Source organism: Pseudophryne corroboree, chromosome 2, assembly GCF_028390025.1.
Source record: "Pseudophryne corroboree isolate aPseCor3 chromosome 2, aPseCor3.hap2, whole genome shotgun sequence".
NCBI lineage: Eukaryota > Metazoa > Chordata > Amphibia > Anura > Myobatrachidae > Pseudophryne > Pseudophryne corroboree.
In genome coordinates, this window is record NC_086445.1 from 1,037,692,388 (window position 1) to 1,037,716,471 (window position 24,084).

Genomic DNA, 24,084 nt, shown 5'->3' on the forward strand with positions numbered 1-24,084 from the left:
TCCTAGACTTAGATCATGCTTTTTCTTTAGCTAACAATAGGGTGGACAGAGAATATCCCCTAGCTAAAAACTTATCACCTTATCGCCTGATGACGATGTGAAAATAAAACACATCGAAACGTTGCTGCTACATATGCCTGCATTATCGTGAGTTTATTGGTCCGGGTGCCGCTTGTGAATTGCTATTGTATTGAACTCCTTGCCGGGTGGATCTGAAGCTGGCACCGGCATCATTACTACCTGAAAGGTGTGCTGCCCGAATATTGTGCTTATATATATATATATATATATATATTTATATACAGTGCATCTGGAAAGTATTCACAGCGCACACAATGGGCTTGATTCAGACCTGATCGCTGCTGTGCGTTTTCGACTTGCAGTGATGCATCCCCCCTGCATGTCTGAGTAACTGCTTGTAGCCGTGCAAAATTTTGCACGGCTACGATCAGGTCTGAATTAGGCCCAATACCCCATAATGACAACGTGAAAAAAAAGTTTTTGGGAGAATTTTGCAAATTTATTAAAAATAAAAAACTAAGAAATCACATGTACATAAGTATTCACAGCCTTTGCCATGAAGCTAGAAATTGAGCTCAGGTGCATCCTGTTTCCACTGATCATCCTTGAGATGTTCCTACAGCTTAATTGGAGTCCACCTGTGGTAAATTCAGTTGATTGGACATGATTTGGAAAGGCACACACCTGTCTATATAAGGTCCCACACTTGACAGTGCATCTCTCAGCACAAACCAAGCATGAAGTCAAAAGAATTGTCTGTAGACCTCCGAGACATGATTCGAGGCACAAATCTGGGGAAGGGTACAGAAAAATATCTGCTGCTTTGAAGGTCCCAATAAGCACATTGTGTGTAGAATTTTGAGGGGGAAAAAATTAATTTATTTCATTTTGGAATAAGGCTGTAACATAGCAAAATGAGGAAAAAGTGAAGTGCTGTGAATACTTTCCGGATGCACTGCATGTGTGTGTGTGTGTGTGTGTGTGTGTGTGTGTGTGTGTGTGTGTATATATATATATATATATATAAAAACTGTGTTTTAGCACTTGAACATCGGGAACAACAAGAACCATCTCCGAAACGACTAAGCATGAATATATATATATCGAGAACAACAAGAAGAGGGAGCTCAGAAGAATAATAGATATATAGCTACTCCCCCTATTTACTAATCACATTCTCCAACAGCCTCCCTGATATTACAGTCAGCTGTTGGGAAGAAGATAAACATGGGATACCAGTAATACAGAATGCATCACAAATATTTGAGTTAAAATGAAAAAAAGTTGTAATATGCTTATTTTAATTGTTTAAAAATATTATTTAAACAGAAAAATATTTGAAAACATCAATAAAACAAGGCACATGCGAGCAACAAACTTAGAAGACTGATCGGTGAACAGCAAACCTCAGTTGTGAACGTAAGCTGTAAATGACAAACTCGCGGAATTGCGCCACTGGCGTGTCCGTGTCCTCCCACCTGGGGGCATTTGATCGAATGGCAAATTGCTTTGATGTGTTGGAGGACCAATCAGTGAGTGTGTGGGGCGAGTTCTCAGTGCTTAAGGCTACGAAAAGTAAAGATTTTGTTATTCCCGCATAGACTGAATATGCTGGACGTCATTGAACTGCTTGTGAGATCTAAAACTTCAGCTGTAAACTCCTCTGGTGTTGAATGGGTGCTAATGTGGTGATAATTTAATGCATCATAGTTATGTAAATAAGAATAGGTGCATATTTTATCGCTGAACCCCCTCTTTTGGAAGAGGAACGTTGCTCTGGATCTGTTCCTGTTAATGTGTTTAGGAAGTTATTTGTGTCTTTTTTCCCCCCATTCACTGGAAACTTGTCACTTCCAGGTTATGCTTGTCCTAAAATGTAAAATATTGGATCCAGCACAGAAGGAGCTCTGCTGCCACCATGTGACGAATTAAAGCATTGCAGGAATGTACTTTGGTTCTGGTGTAGTCACTCAGGAGTGTTGGAGGAGGGTCAGGAGGATGGGAAAGTGAAGAAAGAGAACATGTAAAGTTATGTGTGGATTGTATAGAGAGGAGGTAATTGGGTAGGAATAGTTATGGAGTGTATGTGGGTGGCTCTACAATATGATAAGTTTTCAGGGAACACTTGACAGTTTGGAGACTAGAGGAAAGTCTTATTGTGGTGGGAGGGCATTGCACAGAGTGGGTGCAGCTGGAAAAATGGTAAAGCTTGGACATTTTAGGAATAGATAAGGTTTAGATTGAAGTCACTTGTCTTCTTAGGACACCATGGGCTGAGATTACAGGTCTATTACAATCTCTGCTTTTTGTGGCTGCTTTACTAAGGAGTCTAATGTTATGGCCTGTCCTGGTCCATAGAAAATGCCCTTTTGCATCAATATGAAGTTACTGCCAAACTGGCCATACTTTGCAGCTGAAGTCCTGCTTTTTAAAGGTCTGTTCCTGAGTCTCCTGTAATATACTGTAGACCACTATGATACAGTCATAGCAAGAATGACATAGAGTCCTGTAAAATTCCAAGGGACAACTAAATACATCGCATGGCATAGATGATAATCATTGGTGGAAAGCACAGATGACGAGTGAGAGAAATGCATTTGGCAGGGGTTGCGGGGGGGAGTCTTGTATCTTCTACTTGATGTTATTGTATAACTTTGTGACTTGGACTAATTGTGTCCCTTTGTTTTTCACCGCAGGTGACATCAGTTGCAAGGGGATGACAGAGCGCATTCACAGCATCAACCTTCACAACTTCAGCAATTCCGTGCTCGAGACACTCAACGAGCAGCGCAACCGTGGCCACTTCTGTGACGTGACGGTGCGAATCCACGGAAGCATGCTGCGGGCCCACCGCTGCGTGCTGGCCGCTGGCAGCCCATTCTTCCAGGACAAGCTGCTGCTAGGATACAGCGACATTGAAATCCCTTCAGTGGTGTCTGTCCACGCAGTGCAGAAGCTCATTGACTTCATGTATAGTGGGGTGCTACGGGTCTCCCAGTCAGAGGCCCTCCAGATTCTGACAGCGGCCAGCATCCTGCAGATAAAAGCGGTCATTGACGAATGCACACGAATTGTTTCGCAAAATGTAGGTGGGGTATACCCCCTGATACAGGACTCTGGCCAAGAGACACCCAGGGGAACGCCGGAATCAGGTACCTCTGCGCAGAGCAGTGACACGGAATCTGGCTTCCTGCAGAGCCACCGCCAGCACAGTGTGGACAGGATCTACTCCGCCTTATACACGTGCTCCATGCAGAATGGCAGTGGCGAGCGTTCCTTTTACAGTGGCGCCCTGGTGAGCCACCACGAGACTGCATTAGGGTTGCCTAGACAGCATCACATAGAGGAGCCCAGCTGGATCACGCGCATACATCAACGCTCACAGCGGATGGAGAGGTACCTCACCACCACTCCTGAAACCACCCACTGCCGTAAGCAGCCTCGTCCGGTCCGTATTCAGACATTGATGGGAAACATACACATAAAACAAGAGGTGGACGACGACTATGACTACTATGGGCAGCAGAGGCCACAGGGCCTGGAGCGCAACGAGTCAGAAGAGTGCACTGAAGACACCGACCAAGCCGAAGGCACAGAGAGCGAGCCCAAAGGGGAGAGCTTTGACTCCGGAGTAAGCTCATCAATTGGCACAGAACCTGACACGGCGGAGCCACAGTATATGCCTAGTCTTGTACGAGAGGGGCAACAGGATCCTCCCCAAGCAGAGTCAAACAATTTGCCCACGGAATGCCTAGAAAACCAGAATCCACAGCACGTAGATACCAGCTCTTGCTACCCTGAGAAGAGGAATAACATTGACGTAGACAGCACAGTGCTTAGTGTTAGCAATAGCACCGATAAAGAGGTTCTGCAGAACTCCGTCGCCCAGTCGATTGCGCAGACTTTGCCAACCACTCAGTTGTACTTGCGTCAGACGGAAACACTCACCAGCAATCTGAGAATGCCGCTAACTCTGACCAGTAATACCCAGGTCATTGGCACGGCTGGCAATACTTACCTTCCGACCCTCTTTACAGCGCAGGCGGCAGCGGGTGGTCCCAAGCCATTCCTCTTCAGTCTGCCTCAGCCTTTGGCCGGCCAGCAAGCTCAGTTTGTGACGGTTCCCCAACCCGGATATTCTTCCCAAATGCAAAACCAACAATCCCAAGGAGGACACAGCACAGCCAGCGGACAGGGAGAGAAGAAGCCTTATGAGTGCACCCTCTGCAACAAAACTTTCACCGCCAAACAGAATTATGTGAAGCACATGTTTGTACACACGGGTAAGTGCAAATAGCTTCTTCCTAAGTGGTCTTTTTAGTACAGTTATCCTCTAATAAATACATACAGTATATTTTGATGGTGGCTTTGTGGTGCTGTGAGGGTGCATCCTCATCTAGGCCCACATGACCCTCCATCACTTTACCATCTAGGCCCAACTGATCCTCCCTTACATCCTCATCTAGGCCCAACTGACCCTCCATCACTTCCTCATCTATGCCTACCCACGCTCCATCATTTCTTCATCTAAGCCCACCTAACCCTCCCTTACTTCCTCATCTAGGCCCATCTGAGCATCCATCACGTCATCATCTAGGCCCACCTCGAACTCCCCCACCCTCCCTTACTTCCTCATCTAGGCCCACATGACCCTCCCTTACTTCCTCATCTGGGCCCACATGACCCTCCCTTACGTACTCATATAAGCCCACCTGACCCTCCCACTTCATCATCTATGCCCTCCTCACCCTCCCTTACTTCCTCATCTAAGCCCACATCCCCCTCCCTTACGTCCTTATCTAGGCCCACCTGACCCTCTATCACTTTGCCATGTAGGCCCACCTCACCCTCCCTTACTTCCTCATCTAGGCCCATCTGACCCTCCATCACTTCATCATCTATGCCTACCCACGCTCCATCACTTCTTCATTTAAGCCCACCTAACCCTCCCTTACTTCCTCATCTAGGCCCATCTGACAATCCGTGACGTCATCATCTAGGCCCACCTCGAACTCACCAACTTCCTCATCTGGGCCCACCTCACCCGCCCTTACTTCCTCATCTAGGCCCACATCACCCTCCCTTATGTATAAGCCCACCTGACCTTCCATCACTTCATCATCTAGGCCTATCTCACCCTCCCTTACTTCCTCATCTAGGCCCACATCCCCCTCCCTTACGTCCTTATGTAGGCCTACCTGACCCTCTGTCACTTTGCCATGTAGGCCCACTTCACCCTCCCTTACTTCCTCATCTAGGCCCATCTGACCATCCATCACTTCATCATCTATGCCCACCTACGCTCCATCACTTCATCTAAGCCCACCTAACCCTCCCTTACTTCCTTATCTAGGCTCATTTGATCATCCATCACTTCATCATCTAGGCCCACTTTGCACTCCCCAACTTCCTCATCTAAGCCCACCTCACCCTCCATCACTTCATCATCTAGGCCCGCCTCACCCTCCATTACGTTCTCATTTAGGCCCACATGACCCTCCCTTACAATCTCATCTAGGCCTAACTGACCCTTCTTCATCTATGCCCACCCATGCTCTATCACTTTTTCATCTAAGCCCACATAACCTTCCCTTACTTCCTCATCTAGGCCCATCTGACCATCCATAACTTCCTCATCTAGGCCCACCTCGCACTCCCCAACTTCCTCATCTAGGCCCACCTCATCTTCTCTTACTTCCTTATCTAGGCCAACCTCACCATTCCTTCCTCATATAGGTCCACCTGACCCTCCATCACTTCGTCATAAAATCACCCATCCATCCTCCCCACTTCATTGTCAAACCCGAGCTCACCTTATCTTACATTATCACTGAGCTCCAACACACCCTTCCTCACTTCACAATCGAGTTCCTCCTCACCCTTCCATACTTTACCATTGAGGACACGTCGCCCACCATCATCATCAAGACCCATCTTATCCACTCTTTTCCATCGAAGTATATTTCACACAACCTCACTTAGTCCACCTTGCCCACCCTACTGTGCCATCATAGTCATCCTCACTTTGCCATTGAGGTCCTCCTTTCCCAGCGACGAAGCCATTACAACAAACACCACAGTATGCAGTATGACAAAATTACAATGGAAGTGCAACACATACATTGTAGGTCTATCAGTGATATTTTTTTTTCCATATAGATCTTGTATGGGAGCCTCACAGTGGGGAGAGGGGGAGGTTTGTTAATTACTCTTAACAAAAACGTTTGTAAATTGCATCTTCAATAAATGGATTGATCTCTTCGTTACCACGTCAGCCGTGATGTATGTAACTGTCTGTATCACTCGGCCATGTATTGTAACAGCTTCTCTAATTGCTTGATCTGGTGTAATTTGTGACATTCTAGCAGTGTCCTGTCTCCCATCTCAGCCGTAAACGTTTAATGAGACAGGATGCAGCAGAATTCTGTCATAACAATCTCTTGTTTTTGTTTGCTTTTTGGTAAGAAAAAAACAACCTCTATTTTCGGAAGCAACACTCCTTAAAGCAGTTTTTTCCCCTTTCCCTGTTGTGCTATTATTAAGGAGTGGTATACATTCACAATGCTAAATATTTTAACATCTGTGCTTACAGCACATACATAAAGTGATCTGTTTATTGTTAAGATTTTTACTGACTTAATTTGTTTTCTTTCTTCCTTCTTTATTGGCAATGTACAAAAGGTGAGAAGCCTCACCAGTGCAGCATCTGCTGGAGGTCGTTCTCTTTAAAGGATTACCTAATCAAACACATGGTAACGCACACAGGCGTGAGGGCCTACCAGTGTAGCATCTGCAACAAGCGTTTCACCCAGAAGAGCTCACTGAACGTGCACATGCGCTTGCATCGGGGCGAGAAATCTTACGAGTGCTACATTTGCAAAAAGAAGTTTTCTCACAAAACGCTGCTGGAAAGGCACGTGGCCCTCCACAGCGCTTCCAACGGCACTGCCAGCATCCCAGTCCCCATTCCACCAACAAGCTCAGCTCCAGGATTGGTTCAGGCTCCTGTCTCCACTCCAGGACAAGTGTTGCCCCCAGCTCCCAGCTTGGCACCAGCACCGGTGCTGCCTACGACTCCGGTGCTACCTACGACTCCGGTGCTGCCTACGACTCCGGTTTTGGCACCTGGTCCAGTTTTGGCTCCAACTCCAGCCTTAGTTCCTGCTCCACTTTTGGTCTCTGCCTTAGTACCGACACCGTCACTGGCTCCAACCCCCACCGCTGCTCTGACTCCTGGACCGCCTCTGCTCCCTCGTCCTGGCCCTCCAAACAGCGGGGCCACAGGCTGCTCTGAGGGCACAACGTACGTTTGCTCAGTCTGTCCAGCTAAGTTTGACCAAATCGAGCAGTTTAACGACCACATGAGAATGCATGTTTCGGACGGATAAGACACCATCCATTGTTACGAACAAAAAACAAAAGCTATGGCACTAGAATTTAAAGAGTTTTGTTTTTATTTTTAGGTTTTTATTTTTATTTTATTTTTATTTTGACATTTTGTACTACATGAAGAACTGAATTTGCCTGCTGGTACATTACATTTCCGGAGAGTGGGTGAATATATATATCTATATATATCAAGATATATAACCTGCATATATATTTTATCCAGTCTCCCTCAGATGGTGGCCTTAAGGCCTGGTAGATTTACCTGAATTCCACTGGTTGGAATTCACACTACTGGCCTCTAAATACAACCCTTCTTAAAAAAAAAGTTTAACAAAAAAATACAAAAAGACACATGAAAAAAAAATCATGAAAAAGTTTAAAAAACAAAAACTGAACCATTTTTCCACTTGTGTAGAGCACTACAAAAAAAAAACAAAAAAACAAATAATATAACAAAATATTAAAAAGGCCTACTGTCTCAACGTGCCGCCTACAGTGTTTTTTGGGTTTTTTCCATTGCTTTTTACTTTCATTCTGGTGGACATTTTTCTGCATTTACCTGCTCAGACTTCACACTATCTGATGGATACAAACTGCGCACTTATTTTTCCCCATTTGCTTCTGTGGCATTAAATGTCTTTTATTATTATTATTTTTTCTTGGGGGGGAGGGGAGTGGGTAGGTGGAATGGTCAGTTTTAAGAGACTGGAATGAGTAAGTTAGCACCTAGGACCGGAGTGGGGCTCTACCCTTTGGTTCCAGTCTGGTGCTTCGTGCTGCCTTGTCAATCGGAATACCCATAATCCCCTTCTCTTCACCCTCCTACCCGTCCATGAATTTCATTTGCAGCTGAAGACAATAAGGAACTGAGAGTAACATCAAACACATAAGGGCAAAATATATGGCTGTTATTTTTTTGTTTTGTGGGTTTTTTTGTTTTTGTTTTTTAAAAAAAAAGCGAATAATTTGCAGTGACAGAAGCGAAATATGTTGAAAATTCCCATCTGTTCACGTCATTATCTGAGTTCCTGATGCAGTACAGGACAAGGACACACAGAATAATGTGACTGCGGAACCATGGTCACAGACTCACAGCTGAGGTATAGAAAACGTATTCCTATTATTTTTGTACCTTCACTCACAGATTGGAGGTTTACTATGAAGCTTTTCTAGTGTCAGTGTCTGTTCTATGGGATTACCAATGGGAAAAGGGTGGTGGTGGTTGTGTTTCGTCATTCACAGCAGGACCGTTTCCTCTTATCAGTCATTGGATAATTGTAACGCCGAGTTTCTCTGTTTTCTTTGGAGTAACTGCTCCAACTCTCTTGGGGTCGCCAGTTTGTCTTTTCTTTGATTGAATCTCCAAGCAAAATTATTTTTAATGGTCATTGTCCCAGCATGACGTTGGGGTCCCACCGAACAGGTAGAGGAAGGGGCTGCTTACATTCACTCGAAAGGTTGTAAAGTGTGGTGTGTAATGATTGTTCCCAACTATCTCTGCAGGTGTTTCTAGCATCCCCATCCTGAGAGACCTTCAGCTGCCCCAGGGTTGGGGGTTAGAGGTATCAGCAGGATACTATGGGGACATGCACTTCTTTGGCTAAATACTCTATAGAGTGTATAAAAGAACAAATATACAGCTTAGACGCTCTAATTGCCCCAACTGTGTAGATTATGTTTTCTGTAGATTGATACCAAGAACTTCGTCTTAGTTATTTTAAGAGCACTTACCTGCCAGGGAGGACATAGTTTTCCCTGGTCCCCCATCCAATGGTTGGGAAACGGTGGGTTAAACCCACCATCTATCTCATTAATACGTTTGATAACTCTGATAGACGTTCCTAAGCGGGGTCATTAGCAGTTGGGAAATGAAGCACAGAGAAAGCCATTGATACTTTCCTCTATATTACCCTGTCTTCTTCAAAAGGTGTGTGTGGGTGGGGAGGGGGTCCTACTAGGCTGATTTACTGGAAAAAAGTGAGTTGGTGAAATGTTTTTCTCCTGGCGGAGCAGGACATACACTGAATGTTTACCAGCACAAACTGGGTAGGGGAAATCATTAGTCTTGTGCTTCCCTCAAGAAGACACTAGTAAGCGAGTGACTGAGAACCAGACTAAACATATATCCAAATCTTATGCTGCTTTCTGTTTTTGTGGCCGTAGTATTTGTCTGCCGGAAGGGTGGCGAGGTGGAATGCAGTGAAATTATGGCGTCAAGAACTGTTGGAGGTGTAGCCTGTAGCATCCAATCAGATTTGAACTGTCATTTATCTAGTACATTTTATAAAATGGTAACTAGAATCTGATTGGTTCTTATGGGCCATACCTCCACATGTCCTCTTTAGAAGGTTCGAAAGATCTACCCCTAATAGTGCACCTAAAGCAACTGTATTTCCCGGCAATGAAGAAAACTGCACAGAGGTCTGCACAGGAGGCGCGGGGGCGGTTTCTCACTTGTGTCCATTGGTTGAAATGTTTTCTGTGCAATGAAAATAGTGTCCCGGAATCTGCCTCGTACAGCGTCTTACCAGTCTAGCAGCTGGCGAAGAGGGTTCCACAAGTACTGTGGTTTTAGACCAACACAACTCACATTATTCCAAACATCATCCACACACGTTGCCTCAACTCTGCAGGTGACGGATCTGCTGTAACTAAAGGAAGGTTTGACCCTAGATAGCCTTATCCGCTTTCTCATCACAAACATACTTATCCCTGTAATTTGTTATATAATGTACATTACCACGGGGTCATGTATGAACATTTTGCTCTGCTGAAATTACTGGCGCGTCATCAGTCGATCCCTTGTTCATGAGATCTCAATGAAATTTGCATTGGTCCTGCAATGCCTACAAGTGCAAATTAGTATTAAATAACTTCAATTGTTGTTCCTCAAACTGCAGTACCCCACATTCACATTCACAGAACCTTTTAACCAATGGTCACTGCATAGCAGCTACAGTACAGTAAGAGACGGCTACAAGCTACCAGACCGAGGCGTCTGCCGTAATTGCCTCTGTTTGCCCTTAAGCGGAAAATGTCTGTCCAGCTAAAAAATCAGGCATTTATAGGCACAAAAAAGGGGAACATTCCCTTCCCAAATCATCCGAAAGAGATTTTTAACTTGACAGCCTAAGGGCAAAAATAGGCATTTATGCAAAAGCCCTACTGTGTCTCCTAATCGCTCTTTCTCTTGACTGTTACCAGTGTTTGCCATGCTGGTGAAATGCTGCCCTATGGTGGTAGAGGGGCTGTGCCGGGTGCTTGCTGTTTGTACTGTTTGTTTCTTTTTGTAAACACTTATTTCATGGATATTTATGGCATCTGCACACTGGCGAAGCTGAGGCAGTACGGACCCCCGTGATGATTGCTATAGGGGGTCCAGAGTGATGAGCTTGCCCACCCTCCTTTGTTTTATGGGTCACAGTGGTGAGGGGTGCCCATGGGTGTCTGTAGATTGTGTGCTATCTGGAAGACTGCGTTCTTATACCTGCCCATTGCTGCTCCGCTCACCCGTTCCACTCTATCACTCTGTCCGATAAGGGTGTTCTGAGGCCTCTTAGGACTGACATATTCACAATTCAGTTATTGGGGTTTTTGTAAATAATACTGACTTATTACAGATACTATATGTCCTTGCTGCCTTGTACAATTCTTAAAAGCAGACTCAGTGTATTTTTATGTGTAGAAGGAAATGTAACTGAGCTATTACAATTTATTTTATTAGAAAAATGTTGCTTCGTGATCTTAGCGTTTTGTTGTGATGCCCCCATCTCTTTGTGTATGTGGGGAGCACCCACTCACTGACCAGTAACAGCGGAGTCTCTCTGTGTATAACAAGAGGCATAAGTCTGCCAAAGGGGAAGGGGCACCAAACAGTATATGCAAGCAGGATGTCTTTTATCCAAGTGAAATAAATTGTAAACTCCGGTTATGCTCAAACTGGTGCCACACCGGTTATGCTCAAGCTGGTGCCACACCGGTTATGCTCAAGCTGGTGCCACACCGGTTATGCTCAAGCTGGTGCCACACCGGTTATGTATGCTCGCTGGTGCCACACCGGTTATACTCAAGCTGGTGCCACACTGGTGGTTTAGAAGCAGAATATTCCTGCAGACACTTTATAGGAGCGGGTTTTAAAAAAAAAAGTTTTTCTTATCCGCTAGGAAAAAGCTGCTTTGATAATTCATTCGTCATTTCCATAGACACATATTTCAGAAGTTATACTTATCCATACTACATGATCGAGCTCCTGGGCTTTACAAGCTTTGTAAACAGCCAATGTCTCCGCAGAGAGCAGCTCTCCTAAACCGTGCTAATATGAGTGTATCTGCTGCTTTACGCCAACCGAAAAAACGCTGCTTGCATAACGCTGGGGGACACCAGCCTGAGTTTTATATAACCTAAACTAGAGGATCATTTTTTTTTTAATGAAAATTCATTACTTTTTCTTTTTGCTTTCTTTAAACTAGCACTGTATGTAAGAGATTTTGACTTTCATTAAAAGTGAACAAAATAACAGGAAAGAATAATATGAATTGTATCAAATAGTTTGCTCCAAGCATTGTACAGATGCCTCCGATGCAAATTCTGCATTACTATATGCAATTCTACGCTTCTCAATAACTCATTTCTGTGTATTCATTCTGTGCCATTTACAATTGGAGCTAGACAAAGCACTGTATTAACCATGGGAGCCAGTAGATATACAGGGAGAGATATAAGTGGCACACATGTGATACCCTTTAATGGCAAATTTTGAAAATAAATAATAATAATAATAAAAAATCAGCTGACTCCTCACACGAGTGACTTTAGAATCCAGTTAAAGTCCTTTACCACCTGCTCCGCATTCAGTCTAAATTGGGGTTTTCTCATAATGTGTAAATGGGTTTCTACTCATGTGAAAGCAATATGTGCTGTACCCAGATCTACAGGAACTAATAAGGCGCATTTGTAGATGCCCGTAAAACCAAATGTGGGAATTTGAACCCATTGCAGCAAAGGAGCAAATTCTGCTATGTAAATATTTACAAATGCGCATTTTTCTGTTCGTGTAGAAAGTACGTGGCAGCTGAAGGTAACGGCCCATAATTAGTTTAACCATGAAATTATCTCTAGATTATGGGGGAGATTATTTAGATCTTGGCGAGAGATAAAGTGGCCAGAGATAAAGTGCAAACCAATCAGCTGTAACATGACAGAAGCTGATTTGTTGGTACTTTACCTCTCCCCATATATGGGTTCTATAATCTCATTGGAAAGACTTTCCTTACATTTCTTGCATAGCGTTATGTTTACCTAGATAGGAATATACAATATTGTTGGGAGTAAAACTCACCCGAACCCTGGCTAGAACTGCAGGTCCGCAGCCTTGTATCCTGAAGCAATATTTTGCTAATAGTAAATGGATTGTCTTTCAGGTTGTGTGCATGAGACTCCCATTCTAGTATCACCATATAGGATTGTGTATCAGTTATACCCTGAAACATTGTGATTCCCACCGAAGTGTCTAGATCAGAATGTAAGCAACCTATGTCTCCTTAACTGCCCAGGAACTACAGATCCCAGCATACTTGGCTGGTTAGTGCCTCAGCAGCAGTTGAGTCATGTATTTGATACATCTGCTCTGGAGGAGGCTGCGTATCTTGTATTTATATTTGGATTAGAATGGGACATTTTTAATCTGACTTTGTGAAACAGTTTAGAAACTTCAACTTGCGGTTGTAGAAATTCCACCATTGCTGGATTAATGAACTACTAAGCTGGTGTGTTTTGTAAAAGGAGAAAAAAAAAACATTGTGATAAGTCGGGATGATTCGGTATGTGAACTTTATTTGCACTGTGATAACTTGAGTCTACGAGATGTGTAGGTAACACGGATAGCGTTGGAAGTGCCATTTAATATAAAACAATGTGTCAGTCCTATGAGGCTTTGCACTACAGTCCGTGTTTCGGATTGATAGTCATGTACTGAGTGTGTGTTAAAGTCTCGTTACTTAATTCACACACATAACAGATCAGCTTTTTCTTCTTGAGCCACCAGGAGACCATATTTACATGTGCTGTGAGTTGCTTTAAGTATCTTCATACCAAATAGACTGAAAAGAATAAGCTACAGAAAGGGGTAGAGATACTTTCAGTGTCTTCGTAATGTCCTCCAGTCAACTGCATTCTCATTTTCATCCACTAGGTGTCTCTGACTTTCTCAAACCTTTTACCTTCTTGTTATTGCTGATCATTTCAATCCAGAGGATAAATCTGCCGCTGGCCTTTAGTCTAATATCATTATCCATTAGTCGCCGCTACTAGTCAATAGATTGCGCTTGAAGAACTGGCAGCAATATTTTCAAAACATTTTTGATATCCTAGAAATATGATTCTGTCTAGAACAATGATACATATTTCAGGGTCTCCTACGGAGATGAAAGGAATAATATGTGTGATGTAACATAAATATTACAATATACACCATCAACGTCAACAGCAGCTGTGGATGGTGATGATGCACTAATGTCTTGTGCAGAGCTTATACCTCCGGCAAAGTATTACACCGTATTTCAGTGTATATATAGATATATATACTTGTGCAGAGCACACTCAAAGATTTGAAGAACTTAACGTACGTCATAGAAATACATGAGGAAATAAATAGAATGATGCACTTAAAGTAAATTTGAAATTACGGTTTTCCCGAGGAATAATTTCAGTTTTGCATCGTTTGTAATTGCAATCCTTACTGAATGAGGCCCACCGTCTGTATCCTAGAAGCATTTATTGCAGTCAGATTATTAACTTATCTATTTCTTTGAATGTCTGGGAAAAGGTTTGAGAAACATTAGTTCTATTTATAATTGCAAAAAAACAACCTTCGCACAAATTTACACCGACTTAGAGTGATGTTGTCACCTACGCACAGCGGGTGGCAGCCTTCTTGTGCACAGAGCAAATATTCATGAGGCTGCAGCATATGAGATCATTGGGGACTCATCGCTGAGCACCTCATGCCGCAGGTCCCAGTGATTGCTGGTGCCTCCTATGGGTATAGTGAGAGGTCCGTTTTAGCTGATGAAATACACCATACTGACACGTAGGTGCACTAAACTAAATACATCATTCCAGGGTGTACACATGGGGACATTGGGCGCGATTCAGACCTGATCACTTGTGCGAAATCGCAAGGTCGGCTACACATGCATACGGATCGTAGTGCGTAGGCGCGAGGCCAAATTGCGAAAAAATCCAGTGACTTTTTTGATCGCTAGGCATACACAAGTTGATTGATAGGAAGCCGGCATTTGTGGGTGGTAACTGCTCGTTTTCTGGGAGTGTCTGGAAAAACGCAGGCGTTCCCAAGCGTTTTCAGGGCGTGTGTGTAGCGTCAGCTCCGGCCCCGATCAGCCTGTTTATATCGCACTGTAGGAGTAAGTCCTGGGCTACGCACACACTACACACACTGGAAAAAATCATTAGATGGTGAGAGAATTACAAACGGATTGGCAGCTGACCGCCGTTGGCAGGGATTTTCGCACGGCGCACGCAGACTTGCACAGGGCGGGTTTTCACTCTGTCTGGGCAGCGACTATCGGATTGCAAATTCGCAGATAAACGATCTGATCTGAATCATCCCCATTGTTACAACATGACGCGGTGAGCTTGTGTGACATTGCACAAACCGCATACTGTGTAGGTTCCTAACACTAAAAACACGCAGTTAAATCTCCAGTATGCTAGACCCCAATCAGCAAACGTCCAATACAGATCTTTCCAGAGTGGAGAGCAATCCTTTACCACGTGCCTGTCTTCCATTGTGGGGCCGTATACACTAACTGAAGGCTGTCCTTTTTATAAAGGCGGCAGATTAGCTTCAGACTTATTTTTATTTCTCATTATATCAACGTGAAGAGTGCAGTATAATTTCATGGCGTGAAGAAACCCCACCGTGTTAGCAATCCGCCTGTACACAGCCATCTCTGACATTTCCGTGTGTACCCCCGTCTTCTAGATAGCAATACGCACCGTACTGACACTTACTTGTGATGTCTCCTTATGAAATATTTTGCACTAATTTAGACGATGGCAGATAGCTAGCGATTAGCACCTCCGCACCAAACGTGACGCTGACGTCCGTCAATATTGTGTATTTCATGATGTAAATGCTGTACTCCCATCTTGTTAGAGCGGTTATTGGACACAGTTCACCGCAGGGGGGCGGCACATGCCTCCAAGAGACTGCTCCCCCTTCCTGATGGAACCTTCTCTTCTTAGCAATATTATTTCAAGAGAAGGGCATGCAGATCTAGTCTTATAGGGTCGTCACGCCTGCAGTTATAATGATATTGCTTCCCGTACAATTCGGCCTCATTGCACTCAAACAGGGGGCTCAGCACCGTTGTAGTGGTCATTGCACCGTGCGTTGTTTGTTTAAGGTTCTGTGCAAAGGAAAGGATCTCCCTTAGCAGGAATCAGTGTTGAGAGGTTACAGGGCGCCCGTTCTTTATGCTCACGTTGGTGATCAGACAGTCTTCTTCCGTCAGTTCTCTCTGGTTTGTGAGTTTGCTCTTTTTGCCTTTTGTCGTTTCGTGGTTTTTTTTTTTTTATTATTATTATTATTGCACTAAGTTTGACTGCACTGCATTGCACTACTGACAAGTCATTGCACAGACGAGAGCACAGAGAGAGAGAGGTTTGGTGATGTGACACTAGCTACTAAGCTGGAATGGGTTTAACCCACTTTAAAAAAAAAAATTAAAATCAAAAAATGTAAAAAAAAGCAGCTGATCTTCCTATTAATAAATGAGTAACCACGACTGATCGCCTTCCTTCCCTCTCCCTAATCTTATATGTGAGGGCAGTCGTCCCAATTAACACCCGTTAGTAATGGAAGCAGGTCCTTCAGAAGGAAGCTTTGCTTAGGGGCATTTACTGATGTCGGAGTTTGGACACCCTCTGCCAACTTCTGGCGCAAGATGAGACTACAATAAATTCTTTATATGTCATTGAATTTTCAAATGTAGTATTTTGTGATACTGAGCTGCATTTGTGCTTCCTGACAGAGATGTGAAAACAGAGCTCGGTAGGAGACAACGGTCCATATCTAGAGAGCGTCGCTGCAGGTGGGGCTATTAGGGGCTCACAGCCAGTATTAATGCTGATTGGAGGAAATGCCCTGGGGCAGATTGTGCACTGTGTGACGTATTAATGGATGATAACAAATGTTTTGTTGGTCTATGATACTTTTACTGTAAAGGAGACAGACATTGTTCTACAGAAGTCCAGGAGTTCCGCTTATCCTGGAAAGGGGACTCTCTATAATACTAAACAGCCATAAAACTAGACTACCAGATCAGACAAAGACAGAAATCCATACTTGTACTGCAAGTGTTAGCAAATCGTGTTTAGATCTCAGCCTTATGGTTTCCTTGGGAACGTTAAGCTCTTGTATTTAATGGCTGCTTGCTGCATTATCCTACTGAAGTCAGGCGCAGAGTCGCTGGCCTGGAGAGGTGGGATCCTTCGCCCGCAATGCTGTGATTAGATGATATTTGCACTAGACAAGTACTAACAGCTGGAGCTGCGGAACTAGAGATTACACGCACACTCAGACGTGGCTAGGAGGAAGAGACAGGCGTCACGTTCTTCACTTGTCATCTAAGCACGCACACTCTGTATATACCGGGCCCCACTTCTGCCACGTGCCCACCAATCATGTTTCATTTCACACCCAGCGTCGTGTCCTGATACGACTGGCCAGTATCTGATTAGAACTCGGATCATGACAATAAACATACCCATTCGGCTCCAGTCCACTGCTTGCCGCGTTTACATTCACCCTCGTCTCGCCGTTGAGCGCAGGGATGTTTTTCTTGAGTCATTGGCTTGTTGGCATCTGCTTGTATTTGAGAGGTTTGTTTGTGTGCTAATAATGAAGTATTGCACTTTTTCCCCTTGTAAAATATGGGGAATAATATATAATTGTTTGTTTCCTTAAAGGAATATCAAGAGTCGTAAATAAAATAAAATAAATGAGTTTTGGAAGTTGACCAAATTGTGATCCTACGTAAAGTACTTTGGCAACTAAAGTCTGGTGTTGGTAAAGAGGGGGGGTTGTGTTACTAGCTATTTACCCCAGGCAGTCCTTAATTTGGGCAAATTAGCAGATGTATTTATTGCATTAGAAATGGGAATCTGCTTGCACCAACTTAGTACAAGTTTACTGAGAAAGAAAACACCATACTGCCTTGTATCGGTCGTCAAACTTTGTTAAGTCCATTGGTTTATCCACACCGACCAGTGAGTTTGGCTCAACCAGAAAGACCGAAACACTTATTGGTCTCATTTAACGTTTTTCTTTCTATATTGTACATTTTCAGTAATATATTTTGAATACATCTGAAACGTGACTAGGGCACCCCCCCTCCCCCCATATCCCTGTCAGTTACTGTCCACACAGCAGCACTTATTTCACTAAGACGTTAGTTATCTATAGAGCAGATTATTTTTTAATTAACATTTTTTTAAATTACTAACACCGTTCCTTGTATTTAATCTTTGCAAGCAGTATCGACCGTTCATGTGAAAAGCAATGACTTTAAAAAATTCAATTGTTTATTAGATATTCAATTTTCTTGTTGTTTTTTTTTTCACGTCGTTGATATTGTAAGTCTACTGTAGACCAAATATTAGAGTGGAGGCTTCAGTTCAGGCAAAGGCAGAGAGCTTGGTAAGGTGCAGTGAGCAAACGCGGAGAGCATTTATATGCTTAATGTATCGTAAGACGCCTTATTAATTAGTTTCGCTCTGAGCTGTCAGGGGACATATGTATCACTCGCCCATCTGGCAGCCAAAGAGACAGCGCTTACCAGTTATAGGGAGCTTTTTCAATACAACACTATAAATTATGTTTTGTTTTTACTCATATAACCATTTTATTATGTTATTGTATATTCCTTCAGTACCAAGACAGAAGCGCATTGCGGGTTGCGGTGAATTAAAGGGTTGAACATATTGTGGGGCCTTTGTGTTTAGACAATGCATTGAGTTTGTTCTTTTCTTTTATTGTATATATTACTACAGTATATATTCTAGCTTTTTATATAATTCTAGTAGGAAGGAAGAAATTGTTATGTCAGAAGCTCTTTGTAATAAGAATGCACTACAGGTCGTGCCTGGCACTTTTCCATGGCTACATGTAGAGGAAGTGTCTGGCCCCATGCCATGTCTAGGTCTAGAGGAAGTGTCTGGCACCATACCATGTCTAGGTCTGGAGGAAGTGTCCGGTACCATACCATGGTTTACGTCTAGAGGCTGTGCCTGGTACCATACTGTATTTATGTGTAGAGTGTGTGCTTACATCTAGAGGTTGTAATTGGTACCATGACGTGGTTATGTCTAGGGGGTGAGTCTGGTACCTTGCAGTGGTTACACCTTTAACCCCTTCACTGTTTTACTACGTTTAAACTATAGATGGTGGAAAAGAGCTCCAGGCTATGAAAAATAAACTGTATTACACAGTCAAAATGTTTCAAAGTGTGAGTACAATGATTCCCAAAAAGTCCCAAGATCCTAAATCTATATTTCCCAATTCTAGAACAGCTTGTAGACCGCAAGCACCAAATGCCCTGGAGTTGAGGCGAGGCTTAAAAAAAATAAAAAAAATAAATATAAATATATATATATATATATATATAATATGATTACTCACCCAATGTTCCCCTCATCCAATGTATTTCACTATTTGAGGTGTACAGTCATCATTTTTTTTAAATTATAAAATAGACAAATGGCACTAAAGATACTGTACAAGTGCCTAGTACTAATTTGTAAGAGGTCCAGGGAGAACACTGATTATAGAAATATTTGTATTTCATCCCCACAGTCTAAAAATAGTATATATTCTAAAGTCATTGATCCAGTTGGAAAATTCCATTGCTGACTTGCGTTTTACAAAGAGACTGACAAAGTCACCCTTATTGCTAACCTGTTAAACCATATCCGCAGCTAAAAATATTATTTACCCAAATATAATTTTTTATATAGCAGTTCAGTATTAAAAGTTACTCATTCAATGGTGCTAAATCGTTCAAAGTGTATCTAAGATTATTTACTATGCCCAGTCTCTTGAAGTGCTACTGACCAGTCAGCATAATTTATTTAAAACACATTGAATGTTTTGTAGTGGCCAAAATGTTTTTTTTTTTTAAAACAGATATATATTTTTGTAGAGAAAAATGGGCTGCAGTACTATACACTAAAAATACTTCAATGCCAAACCAGTCTAGGTTAGCCCTTTATACTACTTTTAATAATTCTCAAGAAAAGTACTTAAATTTGAAAAAAAATCTATAATTTATTGTGTAATCAATATTTTTCATTGCCTGTAAGTTGCTATCTATAGTTAAGGTTTCAGCTGTGCGTTCCATTTAACATCTTCCATGTAAACTCTACAAAGAAAATTTTATCCTGGGTGGGGGCCTGCAATGCGAAAAAATGGGGAGGGTGGTCACTAACCACACTAAAATGTTCCTAAATTCTGTGCCCTTGACTGAAATTGTATAGAAATGAGAAATGTCAGATTTTTTTTTTAAATGAAGGAAACCTATTTTTGTTGTGTAATATTTTATATTTTTGAATGCATTTTATTGGTATAAGACTGTTTGTTTTTTGTTTTAATTCTCTTTGGTGAAGGCATTAATAAAAAATAATAATAAAAGAAATACAAATAAATGGAAAGACAATTTGAAACAATCTATGTTTGCCCTTATGGATATGCTGCAGTACGGAGATATTAAAGCTGATTTGTCAATGAGCGTTAAAGATGGGATAACATTTTTTTGTACTTGTTAAGATAATATTTGTATCCACTGCTGTTAATTTTGTGTTGAAAAGGACGTAGAAAAGGGATTGTTGTATTTTCAAGTTTAATTTTTTTTTATTAAGAAGAATATTATTTATGAGATGTCAAACACTGGACTTGGAGTTTTAGTGTAAAAATAAAAATATAAAAATAATTTTCCAATCATACAATATATTGACAAATGGTGCCCCCACTCCATTTCTCTTTACAACCTAATATATAATTGAGTCGCAATCAGCTTTTCTGTGTTTTTTTACCTTGATTCTGAAATGTATTATTTGCCTTTGCTTAAAGTTGGCATTAAATGGTCCATTTGGAATAGGAGATTATTGAACAAAAAAATAAATAAATAACCTACATAGTTATTTATATATTTCCTCATTATAACTAATGATACACTATTTGTTATAAAATCTCTCATGGGGAAAGGAGATGAGGTTGGGGGCACCGATACATTCAAACACAAAGATGGCAATTATACTAAAGGGGCTGACTTGCGGAAATCCATACACCATCCCGATACTTTTTCCATCCTGAGCATTAAACTCAACCAAATCCACAGTCAATTGGGAGTGAAACCAAGAGCCCCCCCCCCCCCCCCCCCCACCCATCCAGTTTGAGATTAGATAGAGCACAAGAAAGCGCTTTAAGTGCATATTGAATCTGGGTTCAGTTCTTTCTTTCCTTGTAACTTGTAATCATACAGTTTCTAGTATGTGCCTTTGTTTCTGCTTTTAAAGTATTCCAGCTGGAAACCACTGCCCCCCCCCCCCCCACCATCCACCACCCTCCACCTCGTGCCGTCTCTCTGTCTTCTCCTTGAAATTAGCACAAAGCTATCATAATCAAGCTCAGAAATGGGCGGCACAAGTTTTGGTGCATTATTACAGTTTTGGCTTGAATATCCTTTCATTTATTAGCTAGAAATAAGGAATCTTGTCACTACCTTGAAAATCCGTTAGTCATGATATTTTTATTAGAAACATAGATTGTGGCCTTAAACTCATTTGTTCACTTTCCCAGTTCATACCTATTGACCCTACCGTCACTTATGTATATTTTAATTCTCATCCATCGATATCGGACCCAGGGTGTAAAAGATTTTGTATTAGGTTGTTAAAGCTAAAGATAGATCCATAGACCTGTTTAGTGCTTCCTGTCACAGGTGTGGCCTCCAAATGCCCTCGGGGGTGCTGGTGAACCCATTGCTGTACTCTAAAATGTTCCTCAGTTCTTAAGGATTAAGAGACTTCATCACTGCCAGATTGATGTGTATATTTCACTGTGAAAACTGCCTCCTTAAAGACTTGAATATATTATTTCTTTTACTTTAATTATCTTTTTATTTCTACCCACCTTTGGTTTCCTCCCAAATGACTTTTTTTATGACTGAAAACCAAATTCAGGATGCAAAAAGCATGGTAAGCTGGGCACGTTTGTGACGCTCTGGTCTGTAGATGTATAAGCCTCACCCAAGTTAGGTCATTTCATAACCCAAAAGTGGTCCAATATCCAAAGCTGTACGCACAAACCCTTTTAGCATATTACAGTAGTGATCAAGTGACCTAGAGCTGATTGACTTTCTAATATGTTTTGGACTGTTGATTAAACTTAATACACTAATCAAAACAACCAGTGCCCCATTAAACTAAGCACCTGTTTAGTAAGTGGGAATAGGATTAAAAATCGTTAAACCATAGTAAGCTGGAGAAAATGATCAGGTGTGTAGTGAAGGACAAGCAGACCATGACGCAAACTCCGCTTTCTCAGCTCCTTTATAAAAAAAACTATTGAAATAAACCTATACTATCCCTCACAGATAGTCCAGGCAGAGGTTACGACTTCCAGGACCGCATCATGCAATCGGTAAAACAATTGCACCATAACTGAGCAACAAGCAGATTTTAACTAGTCATCCGCACGCAGTTAACAGCTGCCATTTCCAGACGTTGTTTTAATATTTCAGTTCAAAGAAGATTTGAGGAGTAAAATAAGAAACTGTATTTTTAAGGAGCAAAAATAAAATAAAGTGGGCAAGACATTGCAAATCAAGACAGTCGCATCTTTTCATTAATTGTTTTTGGTACTGTTCAATTTTCTTCCGCTTTTCAAGTGTGTTTCTGCAGCATATATGTATATATACATATGTATATACGTATATACTGTTTGTATGTCTTTATACATTCATGTATTCTGTATGTGTGATTAGAAATGTATATATTTGTATTTAACAGAGAAAAACACAATTTGGTAAAAATACACAGCAAATTGAAGATAATGAACCTACTGGTAACAGAACGGTATCCCTTGTGTACAAGGAAAGCCAGTTGCTCTTGGCCTGCCTTTCATACATTGATTATGTCCTTGGTTTTTTAATCAGGGTTTGGTGGAGAATGTGTGAGCATGATCGTAAATTTAAAAAAAATCTTCGCAAAGCACCTTAATCTGGCATATTATGTGCCATTGTTTTTACACTGAGCACCTTATACACGTAGGAGTGCCGGAGCGGCCGCACTCACGTTCTGTAGAATGAGTCTCTTGTCTGCTTTTTCTTTTTACGCTCATTAATTATGTGACTGGAGCATTTTTTTTTAAATTGAGTTTAATGCCCATCTTGTTTCCATCCCAACTGGCCCATAACCCACATACAGTAAAATGCTAACCAAAAAAAAACCCCCATTAAGTATGGAAGAACGTCTAATTCTCTATAATGCTAAGAGGAGAATAATATGTATTTGTCATGACAGGGTCTACATGGGTCTGTAAAAGATATAATTAGCATAAGGTATAATGGTATAACTAGTTCCAGCTTATAGATCATGATTATGGAAAGCTTATTTCACGTAACACACAAAAGCACTAAATACAAGAAACAGTACAGTGATATTTGTCCACCTTTCCCCACAAAGTAATGTCCATTACCGAGATTAAATCAGTCACTAACGTATCATTACTATCTGTTTGCTTGTCTGTGGGCTTGGTACCTCCTCAACTCAGCACCCCAATGTATCGTGTCTTTGTTGGAAGGCAGGCCAACAGTCTAGAGTTTGGGTGAAACATTAATTGTCACGTATTCATTGTTTTTAATGTTTCTTATGTTTTTACAGTAACATTTGTCAATTATGGAAAAGTAAATGAACAGAAAAATATAAGACTTAGAGTTTTCAAAAATGCATCCGCCTTTTTTCATCAAGTGCTTTAAAATATAGAAATACTACACACATCTTGACAGCTTTTTTTTCAAGCAGTGGCAGAACCCTTAAGGCCATCTACTAAATAGCCTCTTATCTTTGACACCTATATTTACCTGTGATTTGTATTTGTTATTTAAACAGGACAAAAAAATAAAAAAACAAAAAAAGATCATAATTGTAGCGCTTCAATATTCTATTATATTACTATTGTGACATTTTTTGAATACTGTGAAAGTTTATCTCTTGCATATACTTTATACAGAAGTATTACGCCTTAAATACGAAAAAAAAACTTTTACAAGTTTTTCTGTTCTGTGTGGAAGAGTTATCGATGTTGCTAAAGGATGATGTTTTTTGTTTATTTTTTTTTTAAATGTTACCAGCACTTTTTTTGTAAGTTTCACTTTCTGAGGTATTGTAAAATTCACACTGTTTGTGAAGTTTGAATATGAAGGAATAATAAAAGAAAAAAAATGAAAAAACTTTACTGTGGTTATGTTTATTTGGTGTGGCATTTATTAAGTTATTTTTGTACATTATATAATTAAAGGAAAATGCTAAAACGCTTCAATGGAGAGGTCTGCAGAAAATATATTATATCTAGCTTTGTGACTTCTCCCAGAGTTG

General features: G+C 41.5%; 1 protein-coding gene across 1 annotated transcript in view; it reads left to right on the forward strand.

Moving 5' to 3' along the window:
* Positions 1–22,936, forward strand: part of ZBTB20 (zinc finger and BTB domain containing 20) — a 29,239-nt gene extending 6,303 nt beyond the window's left edge. The window contains exons 2-3 of the mRNA XM_063956782.1: positions 2,718–4,304; positions 6,703–22,936. Coding sequence (XP_063812852.1) covers positions 2,738–4,304; positions 6,703–7,409 — 2,274 coding nt within the window. The 5' untranslated portion in view covers positions 2,718–2,737 and the 3' untranslated portion in view covers positions 7,410–22,936. The remainder of the gene's footprint in view (positions 1–2,717; positions 4,305–6,702) is intronic.
* The last annotated feature ends 1,148 nt before the right edge of the window (positions 22,937–24,084 follow it).